The sequence below is a fragment of the Wolffia australiana genome, chromosome 1 (assembly GCF_029677425.1).
Source record: "Wolffia australiana isolate 7733 chromosome 1, ASM2967742v1".
Lineage (NCBI taxonomy): Eukaryota > Viridiplantae > Streptophyta > Magnoliopsida > Alismatales > Araceae > Wolffia > Wolffia australiana.
Window position 1 is genome coordinate 7,765,666 of NC_135835.1, and position 12,085 is coordinate 7,777,750.

At 37.9% G+C, this 12,085-nt stretch overlaps 1 protein-coding gene across 2 annotated transcripts; it reads left to right on the forward strand.

Annotated features, from left to right (window-relative positions):
• The first annotated feature begins 789 nt into the window (after positions 1–789).
• Positions 790–6,396, forward strand: UPL5 (ubiquitin protein ligase 5). Of its 2 annotated transcripts, XM_078589847.1 has the most exons (4): positions 790–931; positions 1,080–2,844; positions 4,659–5,248; positions 5,981–6,396. In XM_078589847.1, exons 2-4 carry the CDS (start codon positions 1,116–1,118, stop codon positions 6,242–6,244), a joined length of 2,583 nt encoding a protein of 860 aa, XP_078445973.1. In that variant the 5' UTR covers positions 790–931; positions 1,080–1,115; the 3' UTR covers positions 6,245–6,396. The 2 variants fall into 2 exon arrangements, with proteins under 2 accessions (XP_078445973.1, XP_078446049.1); XM_078589923.1 differs by having other exon boundaries at positions 805–2,844.
• Positions 6,397–12,085: the final 5,689 nt, after the last annotated feature.

A 12,085-nucleotide genomic window follows, 5' to 3' on the forward strand; every position in this document is an offset into this window, starting at 1 on the left:
CTGATCCATCATCCAAACTCGATAATTCGAAAACGATAAATTTCTACAGATTCTTTAAGAATTTGATGTCTTGATCGCACTCGCACATAGTCAATTTAATCGGTTCCTATGTCGAAATCCAAATTTCATTCTCAGACGATGGAAACTTCTCTTTAATGATAATGTAATGTGTCTGAGCAACGTGACAACAGACTAGGGTAAGAAAATCAAGCATTTGAACCATTAGAGAAACACCACTGGATCGACATTCACACATCTTCTCCTATTTACAGATTAGAAAACAAGAACGAGATTCAAAGAACTTTGGACTAACAAAGGAAGAGCCAGGCTCAGTCAAATTCCGGAATCCAGATCTGGTGGGCGAGAGAACAAGCTAAAAAACTTGGAACAAATAGGCCACCAGGAATCAAATAAAATGACATCCTACCGGATGGGAATCTAACGGAGGAAATCAAGCGCTGAACAAGAAGACAGATAAGTAAAATGTTAGATCACAGTGCGAGCGCAGTTCCAACTTCCAAACCAAGATCATTACTTGATCCACGACTCAGCCGAATTTATACCTGGCCATGAAACTCTGAATGCATTTGCAAGATCCGAAGAAGATTCGGTAAATATCGAAGCGTAGTATCCAAGTCTCTCGCCGTGGCGATAGAACCGCATTTCCCGAGCACGACTCGGAGACCGTGTCACAAGAAAGTAGCGGACAAAGCGGAAACGCCAGAGTATTCTTGAAATTAAAAGTACTAATCATATATGCATCTTAGATGAATAAACTGATCGATGGAAGTTACGCCGAGCGAATCGGAAACCGATATGATCATACATGATTATCGATTAAAGCGTAGAGTTCGCTTACGTTCCGTGGGGAAGAAGTTCGTGACAAGATATCTTCTGCGCGGCGCAACACTCGGGTGAAGTCCTCACAATGGTAAATCATTTCGGCGTAGGCTAATCGAGAGATCTTCCCTTTTTTTCCCTGTTAATAGATGTGGATTAGGGTTAAGAACAATGATCATTGGTTTTCGTCGATTTCCTTTTTCAGTCTATTTCTCCTTCTCACGCGTCGTTGTTCGTAGATGAACGCAGAGACCGAAGATCAGTAACCATTTGCTATGTTCGTGGTAGAATCCCCGGGTTTCGCTGCTGCATTAAAGTGCCTCCGCCGAAAGCTCCAGCGAGATTCTGGCTTTCCTTCGAAACGTAAATTAGACGAGATTCTGTCCATCAACCCTGAACAAGATAAATTCTCATTCTCTCACAGAATGCGATCTCTCCGAAAGAAATGCTTCAAAAGTACAAGCGGCCTACATGACGATCTCTCCGGCGTTCTACAATTCTTTGTCCGGGTTTCTTCAAGAACAATCGTTATCCGCGCGCTTCCAGAAGACACTGTAAAGCTGGTTCAAGACCAACTAAATGCGAAAACTAGGATTCCTCAGTCGGAACAGAGACTCGTCTTTGAATGTCGTCTGCTATGTCCGGATTTCACCGTTGCAGAGAGCGGCATTAAGAACAACTCTAGCATCCAGCTAATCGGACGTCTGAAAAGCACTCCGCTCCCAGGAGCATGGATGGTGGCCAACGAGTTAGTCTCTGCCACGAGAAGTTATTTTCCTAGAAAGCTGGTATCTACAGACTGCAGTTATATCGAGTATCTTGTGAATATTTTCTTGGAGATGATTCCGAATGATGATGTCCATAGTGCATGGCGCTATCTTGACGTCTTCGTGTTCTCTGGGGCTTCGGCAGCTTTGGTTTCTCTCTATGCTTCCTCCAAAGTGCATTCATCTGCCAAGGTCCATGCAGAGAATGCCATTAAAATTTTTCTGCGCCTCGACTCTGAATTGTGGCCTAGTCACCTTTTCAGACAAAGCTTAACAGTTGTTCTGGAATTCTATAAGCTGCTGTCTGCTGCCGTCAGCAGGTCGGACAGGCTTCTTTTGTCTTGCCGGAGAGCCATTAGCTCTCTTCTTGAGTCCACGGCGACGTTGGAGTACGTTCATTGCAATGACAAGAGATGGCATCTTAGAGTTCTCGAAGAAATACTTCCTTACGTAAGACATAGCTCTGGCGTGTTAGCCCTAAATTTGTCGCAGTGGGTATCGTCGAACTTCTCCCATGATAATTTCATATGCGCATCTGTCCTTATTGAAGATTTTTCAAGCTTTTTATCACCGTTAAGAGCTGGAATCGGTAGACCGTGTCTTTCTCTGCCATGTACATGTGAGCAAGCCGGTATAAAGTTGAGTGAGAACGGGTTTCGTTGGCTGCATATCATTTTTGTAGAACTGTTAGACACAATGGGGCGCTGCCTGGGCCAAGTTGAGGAGAAAATGTTAAGGGACGATAAATGGGCGGGATCGACCATTCTTCTCACTTTGTTGACGACTATCAATGATCTCACGGAGATTTTTCCTCAGGGGGAAAATGTATTTCACGCACTTTTAGCCAAACACAGTCGTGCAGTTAATGCTCTGATCAGGAAAGCAAAGCATAGCCACGGTCTATGGTGGATTCGAAAGCACAGAGACGTGACGAATTTTGAATCGAGGAGGCATTTGGCGTTGTTGATGTTTCCAGATGAACTCCAGGATTTTGAAGAAATGCATGAAATGCTGATTGACAGGTCTTCTATACTGACAGAGTCTTTTGAGTATATTTACAATGCGGATGCTCTGTCATTACAGGGTGGCCTTTTCGTGGAGTTTAAAAACGAGGAAGCTACAGGGCCTGGTGTCCTAAGAGAATGGTTTTGCCTTTTGTGTCGGGAGATTTTCAACGATGCGAACGTTCTCTTTCGGTCATGCCCACTAGATCGCCGGAGATTTTACCCAAATCCTGGTAATTTTTTTCCTCTTATTTCTTACTATCGTATTTAGGAAAGTGAAAGCCTGGTTATTCGTATTGATTATGATTTGTGCTGACTTGAGTGATCATGCGATCATTATCATAACCTAGAGTAAAACATTGTAGTTGTGAGAAGCAATCATCAAGCAAGAACAAACTTGATTACGTATCGTCAAAATAAACCGAAATGTTCAGTTTTCTACTCAAATTTGTCGTGAAGCTAAAATGGTCGAAATTATTTTCCTTCGAATATTTTTTTTCCAAAATTTATCGAGAAAAATATTTCGATCCAGATGTATAGCTACCTTAGCAAGAATTTTATTTTTAAGAAAAACATTTGCGGAATTCGGAACCCCTATTCAATCATTTTAATAGCTATGTTTCTTACATGTCATTCAATTAACTGTCATTTGAGCTCTCATGTTGACTGTCAGAGGCAGTGTGATTCATCCAAAGAGTTAACACGAACGAGTTTCTCTGTGTGGATGATTACATAGAAATCACAATTTACCCTTACTCTAAATGTACGGTGACATTCTTCTGAAAATACTATATTGATGAATATTTAAGGGATCTTGTAGTACTGATCCCCTTAAGGATGAATCAATCCAAGAACAAAAGATAGAGAACATAACGTGGATTTTACATAAATAACATAGTTAAATGTCAATTGCAGTCTTGATCGTGAAGGGTAGCCATTTGACCTAGCAAGTGGTAACAATAGTCTTTATACGTTTAGTCCCCCCTAATTATCTGCATTGTTACTCCAAGACGTCACTCCCACACAACTATCGAAGAACGGCGTCAAGATTGTCACACCGAGAGGACAAAGACTCAGGTACGGAGAGATACAAAGGAGAGGGAGAAATGGAATTCAAATTTCATACTGCGTACATGTTCATGGGGAATACACTTATTTATAGGGGATGCATGGCTGAGTAATTCGAAACTGTCTTCTTAAAAGACAGGGAGAACCAATGAATTGTAACGTTTCAAACATTACAATTCTAGAATGAACAAAAGTGTTACCTTCCGCATCTGACGTTGCCATTTCAGTTGACTGCATCAAGATTATTTCCAACAATCTCCCCCTTAGTCTTGAACATTTCGGCTTTCTCTCCACGTCCACAGCCGCGTTCATTAATTCAGTCTGCCAGTTCCACAATGTCATAGTGGCATTGGCCCCGTTGAAAATGATTTCTATAAATAAACCCATTACTGTGATGCTCACGGATCTCCATCTTCATCATCTCCGTGGATCCACAAGGAGAGCTATGGAAAACGATCAATACAAGCTCCGTGTGCATCTGCTTCGTCTTCGTTTTCATCTCCTGACCCACTGGCATTGTTAATGGCGCCATTACCATATTCGCACTCTCATTGGCACCGTCTGTGCTATCCCCAGACGGTGCCAATGCATGGTATTAATTCGGAATCCCTATTCAAACATTTTAATAACACTCTTGTAAGACAAAGAGCTAGAGCGTGGATCGTCTGTAAGTCCAATTTACAGCATTTCTTACGAATTCGATACTGTAGCGTATCACTATGTTCGTGTCGTCTCATACAATGTTTCTCCCATCCTCGGCATCATCCATGCCGTCAGTAGCACTTCTTCTATTGTCAGCACCATCTGTGATACCAACACTGACCCCATCACTGGAATCGTCGTCCATGCCATTAATATCTCTCAGCTCTGCATTAAGTATACGATATTACATACCACTGTCAATTTTAGAGATTACAACTTAACATTTTATTTCTGCTTGTTTATTCTGATTGTGACCATTCGTCAATTTACTCTTCAGCTTCTGACGTGGAACCTCTATACCTTCGATACTTCATGTTCTGCGGAAGGTTGATTGCGTTGGCATTAATGCATGGTATCCAAATTGGAATAGTCTTAGATCGAACATTCTATCTTCAACTTGCCGGGAGGCCTATCTCTCTGGATGACGTGCAGGACGCAGATCCGTTTCTACATAGTAGTTGTAAGAAAATATTGGAGATGGATGCGGAACTTTTAGATTCGGATGTCTTAGGGCTGACGTTCGTCAGAGAGATAGAAAGACTAGGAGTCCGGAGAACTGTGGAGCTTTGCTACGGAGGGAAAGATAAGTCCGTAAACAGTGGAAATAGGCAGAGATACGTAGACCTTATGATACGGCACTGTTTTGTTACGAGTACATCGGCACAGGTTAAAAGTTTCTTGACAGGTTTTAGCGACATTCTTTGCGATCCGCTGTCTCACAAGCTTTTCTTTGGAAGCTTGGATCCTGAAGATCTTGATCGCATGCTGGGGGGGGATGATGGCTCTGTATCCGTGAAAGATTGGAAGAAACACACAGATTATAATGGGTACAAGGCATCGGATAATCAAATTTGCTGGTTTTGGAAGGTACATGATCACCCTGGCAGATTTTTTCCTTTACTTTAATATGTGTTGCACTTGTATATTTTGTTATGTTTTTCAAAACTATTATGTATTATTCAGGGGAGCTCTTCAAAACCTTGAAACCAGGTTGATCTCGAAGCTGGAATCGGGTTTTTTGTAAAAAGCATTAGATGTTTCTAGTTACTGGGGCATAAGTGAAAACGCTGCTTTAGATCAGTTTTTTGGGTTGCATATTTTTATGCTTTGGAAACTTATTTCTGACGCCCTTGTCCTTTTGAGACAAAACGTCTGATTATGTACAACAAAAAAGTCATGGGATGGGGAAGTCCAAGAATTTCTATGATGGTTGGAGCTCACAAAGATATCCACAATTTGGAAATATATAATGCAATTAAAAAATTGTAGTCGATAATGGAAGTTCATAAAACGCTCCCCAATTAAGTTTTATAAGGTTACTGGAATTAGTGATGCATGATATATATTGTTTTGTCACCAGAAATAAACTCTGAAAACATGAGTGAGAATCTATTCCCAAACTTTGATTGTATAGGACCTGTGTCATTTCTTAGCGTTACTTATCTAAACCTTTTGCAAGACCTAACTTCATAAATATGTGACCGCGAAATTATGTAACAGTCTGAGCTTAGTTTTCAAAGTTTTTTTACTTGTGATACCATAAGGGAAAGTACGAAATTTTCAAACCTTTTTTTAATGATCGAAATTTTCCTCTTACAGGTTGTGGAGTGCATGTCAAAAGATCAAAGAAGATCTCTTCTCTTTTTCTGGACTTCAGTAAAGTTCTTGCCATTGGAAGGATTCAGCGGACTGGGCTCCAAACTCAGCATTTGCCGAAGTTCCAAGTCCGTTGACCATTTGCCAGTGTCTCAGACCTGCTTCTATCAACTATCCCTTCCCCCTTATCCATCTCATGCAACGATGAAGAAGAGACTCCTCTTTGTCACCCAAGCTCATGTGAACTCCGGGTTCGGCGAACCGTAATGGTCCTGGTCAATAATGCTCCTAATCGGTCGGCTCATTGTGAGAATACTCTTAATAATAGGTGGATATCCACTTTCGTGATTGTGTTCTTTTTAGTGATTGTTAAATATCATCATTGGGTCCCCTTGGGTATGAATCTTGTGCTTTATAACTGTATTAGTTTCCGGTGCGCGGCATATAACTGAAAATAATTATCGAAATCATGTATCGTGTTTAATTGGTTTGAATGTTAACCCATTTTTATAAAATATTGGCACTTTTGGGGATATGAGGGTGCTAAGAAAGAATTGAAGTCATGCATTTTCCACCAGCAAATGTAAACTATGTTTATAGAATACTAAGAATTAAATGATACAATTTATCGTTAGAGAAAAGACTGACAGATTACTTAAATTATTCCAGGTCCTCCAAATATTGGCAAAAGGTACTTTTTAGGAATCACAATGATACTTACGCCAGTCAGTAAAACCTTTATGAATTTGCCTTTATGATTGAAACAGGGAAGAATGAACAACATCCATCAAAGAAGGTTGTCGTTCATAGCATTGTAAATGTATATCAAGTGATAGGGTCAACTTCATTCAGACCCTTTCCATATTTATACTAATTGAGTATTTTCATAAAACCTCAAAACTTAAGTATAACTTCCAACATCCAAAATACCATTTGTGTGTGACCCACCAGACCCATGTATCAGTCTAGTCAACAACTCTATTAGCCCACCAACCTTTATTGGCCTTCTAAATGAACTAACTATATCGTCATATAACTTGATTAATATTGGAACAATTCGCTCCAACACATTGGGTGCCAAGCTACACTTCGTACTCTAAAAGATACAAAGGAGTGTGTATTGACTCGCACATGGAACCTGTTCATCATAAGTTACCATGTACTTATGGTCCCTCATCTACTTGACACTCTTTGGATGATGTCGCGTATCATCAAATGTCAAAGCCTAATTGGTCATCCGAGTTAAAATGATGCAATTGGAATCATTGGTGGACTCCTCTCCAATATTTCACCTCACTTGGCCAAGGACTTCATCACATCTTCTTTCTTGAACTGTTTCCTCTCTTACTGAGGGTGGAGAATCTTATCTTGACCATTGATACATCTTCACAAATTTTTTTATGGAATTGAACTAACTGTTTATGATCCCATGATTAGAGATTCCTAGGTCATTGTCAAAGTACAATTACGAGTCCACTAGAAGTCTTTTGCATTTCACGTCTAAGGACCACTTACACTATTGTGACATGAATAAACCTGATTGACAGTTTGGTATAATACCCTTTAGGGATTTGTAAGGATTAGTTCAGCGTACTCTTTCTATTAAAGGGCACCCATCATCTATCCATAGTGTCTCCACCTTAATGGCTACGAGAGCGGCCAAACTCATCATATGAGTGAGACTAGAAAATGATATTCTATATGTACACTTGGATGTCCTTCTTGAGTATCTGTCTAGGAATATTTTAAACACATGCTTAAAGACTACTGATCTTTGTATTATGATTTCATCATAATCCACTAAGTTCGATCATGTATTCATGGACTTCATTATAAACATCCCATGTACATTATAATAAATATGTTCTAGTGATGAACATGAAATGAGATACGAAATATGTGATTGGCTTGCAGACCACATATATTTCTATCACTGCCCCCTCCTCCCCCCTCCCTTTTTTTTGCTTCTCATCTACTCAAACACTATCTATTGAGTGAGACTTGATCAGGATAAGATACATCAGATGTTAAAGGATACTGGATGAAGTTCAAGAGGTGATTGGACATTCAATTGAACGCGTAAATACATGTAAAGGTTACAAACATGACTGGCTCGAAGGATAAAATAGAAAGTGGAACAACGTCCACGCAAGTTGAAAGACCACATTTCATGTTTCAGTAAATTCATCTTATTTCAGATTGGTTCTCCTAAAATTTTAAATGTTTGAATGATCAATCAAGCCCTAGAAATCCCAAAATTTACACCACTTGACCACTGCTATAGTCACCCAAATACTGTATGCATGTGCCATGCTCAAATCATTGCCACCATTATAGAGTATTGTATCCATTACATGTCTCCCTCTGCCACCACATCTCTGTAAGGTGTGAATCTACTGCATTCCTCCCACTATGGTGCCCTCATAATGTTACATGATTAGTGAGTGGGTGCTTCTACGGTCACCAATAACGTGTGCCATGACGTTCAACTTTTGCTGCAACCATGCTCAATTAAAACATACAACGATCACCAATAATTTTGACACCTGTTTGTCCAATCACCATGATAACACATTAATTATTAGATTTATATCATAATGCTTACATGTTTATTTTCAGTAAAATTATTATAAGTGTATATTTAGGCGTTCTAATAATAAAGTTATTTTTTCAAAATTTTTATCTTTAAAATAAAATTTTCAGATTATATATGGAATATGTATTTAAATTTAAAATTTAATAAAGTGATTTATGAATTATTTTAAGATTAATTCATATTGTGGTCCATCTTTGGTCACACCCAATGCTCGCTGTAGTGAGTCATTAGTCTTCATATTATTGGAAAAAGGTGTTATTGATGCCATAATGACCAATCATTTATGCCATTTTCTTCTTTTTTAACTGAAAAAATAAAATAGTAGAAAATATCACAAAAGATTGGCCATTGTGAAATTTTATCATTGTTGATTTTAGCTTATATAATAAAATTTATAAAACACTAACTTAAGATGTATGCTGATAACTACTAGTATCATCTAAGGGAAGCTAGTAAGGAATTCAATAGTGATCTGCTTGAATAATTTGACCCTAATTAGAGTTAATTTAGTCTTCAATGAAGATCAAATCACCCTAACTAGATGAAGAGTTTGGGGGGGGCCTAGAAGAGATGGGAAGAATAGAAGAAATGAGGAGCTCTAGATTGACTTATTTGATCCAATAAAAAGGATCAAAGGGGTCAATTAGAGTGGATAAGAAGGAGATTTGGTCTTAATTTTTTTGGGGAGGACTTTAAAGCCACATTCACTAACTACTATCTCATAAACACACCCTAATCTTCCTAGAAATTAAAATTTTTTGTAATTTTTTTTTTTCTTTTTCTTAATGGGTAGGGTAGACTCAGTTATTTTTTCTTATAGCTTAGGCTAGTCCTTAATGAGACTACTTTAAGTGCTATCCAGCTTAGGCTGATGATGGGCCTTACCAAGTTTGTGTGAATATCCCCGAAAAAATCACACAAATGTAAGTCGTACAAAGGATACTGAGAAAGTAAATATAATTCAAGGTTTTTTTTACTTGACACTTTTCAACTCTGCCTCCAAAGCCTTCACTTGGTTAATCCCAATGTCTACTAGGATCCAATTAAGTGATGCAATCACATCACCTCATTATCTGATTTCAATTTTATCTTTTTCTCATCCTGTATGTTGATGTATATCTAATATTTCTCAGGATCAAACTTAGCAACAGTTGAAGCCATGTGGAAATCATGATTTTTGTTTGACATCTTGGAGAAGCACTTCTTGATGTTTTCTCCTCTCGCCAAACTTTAAGAAACACTTCAGGAAAAAAAAATACATATAAAATATCCATTGTATCTGGAGGACCTAAATGATTATCCGAAATCAATTCATGATGGTTCTTTAAGTAAATATCTTGTAAATTATCATAAAATTCACATGTTCTCCATTCTTTCACAATGTTGTGCGCTGCTTCCTTTTAACATCTTCAATTGTACATCGAATTCTAGATGATATGTATTTTTAAAAGTGTTAAAAATATATTTCATTTTTAGTGAGATAAAAAACATAATTAGAAATATCTCCAAATGTGATTTTCAGGCTAAGGTTTCTAATGGTGGAAATTCAAGTCATAACATTGTCCTTATTGTAACCTTTTCTTAATATTAAGTAAAACGGTGTCATTATAGAGAGTATGTATTTCTAGGAATTTTAAAAACAAAATTTATGTTCCATAAAAATTTGAAAGATATTAACAAAAACATCTAAATGATGAACTCTAGAACAAGTTCACAAACAATGTGAATTATAGGGGAAAATATTGTTTTCCTTGCAACTGCTTCAAACCCCCCAAAACAATTAAACCATATGGATATGGAATGATTTTAGAAACAAAGTTAGGGCTGAGTAGCCAGAAATGTTCTCAAAAAGGTAAGATCTGATGCTTCCTATATAGAGAACTGTGATTTTCCACCAAGAGGGAGAGTTAAAACGTATTTATGTCATCAGTCATCAGACATACAGCCAAATGATGATAGAAATGATGGAGGATAACTGATGAAGATTTGGATGGCATAATTGTGGATATTATTTTTTCAAAAAGGACATAATAATCATGTTTGAACATATAAAAATAAAGTTATTATCAATATATTGAGATAAAAAATTGTGTACTTTGCAACTAATATGGTTACAAACAAAACAGTGACTACGATGTTGACAGTGAATAAACTAATGGGGATAAAGACTACTGATGATGAGTGCTATCGAAGATAGGGAAGATAACCTTTGAAGACAAGGAGGGGCACTATTTCTGACAGGGATAACGACAGTCAATGAGAATGATGAGGATGTATGATGGAAAATGACACAACAATCCTTTAAGAGAGTAAGATGATTGACATGTACATTGATGAAAACCTGCGTGGACAAGAATGAGGACCATCGATGACCATTGGCAATGCAGCAACAATCATAACTAAGGGCATAAACCATTGACAATAGGAAAATGATTGTCCTTGATGGGGACAAGGCCCATGAATGGTGAAAATGGAAATCATCAACAATGACTGTTGGTAAGAAGGAACACAATTTTATTGAGATGGCAAGAATGTATTCAATTGGGATAAGAAGTATTACAGATGGAGACAAAAATCATTGTTGTACGAGATGATGACCATGATCTACAGAGAAAATGATCATCACTGACGGAGATAGTGAAGATTATTGATGGAGATGATGACCATTGTTGACCAGATGATGAACATCCTCTCAAGGATCATGAATTTCATAAAATGGAATGATGACGCTGATGCTGATGGTGGCTCTTGTCAACATCTCACAAACTGTCTCTCATGCTCTCTTGACAGCTCTCTCTCTAGTCCTCTATCTCTCTCTTGATGTCTCTCTCAATCTCTGTTTCTATCTATAAATCTATTTCATGCTCTCTGTCACACTCACTTGGCCTCTATGTATCTCTCACTCTTGATCTCTCTCTTTTTATCCTTCTGTATCTCTAACTTGTTTTCTCCATGTCTTCATCTCGCTCTCTCACAATTTATGTCTCTTTCACTCTTGATCACTCTCTTGCTTTCTAACTATCTCTAGCTCTCTCTGTATCTCATGACTCTCTATCTCTTTGGCGCTCGCTCTCTATCTCTTTGGCTCTCTTGCTCTTTAATGATTCTCTCTCCCTCTATCTCCCTCCCCCCTCTCTTTCTCTCCCTCCCTCTCACTCTCTCTCTCTCTCTCTATCTCCCTCGATATTGCATCCTTTTTGGCATCCATCAATCTCTCGTGCATTCCATTTCCTGAAGAAAATAAAGAGTCAGGGTAGAATCCATTGGAATGAAAAATAAATAAGTGAATTTGAAATTTAATATTATTTTTATTTTATATTTATCTCAATATTTAAATATAATTCAATGAAGAAATACAAGTAAAGATTGATTCCAAATAGTTCTAGCACGCAAAATATTTGTCCTAATTAACCTAATATATCCAAGTTGTTTAAGATATTTTTTGCAATTATCTTGTGAGAAATTGTAATTAATTATAATTAAGTTCCCTATTTAGTGCTTTGACAATAACA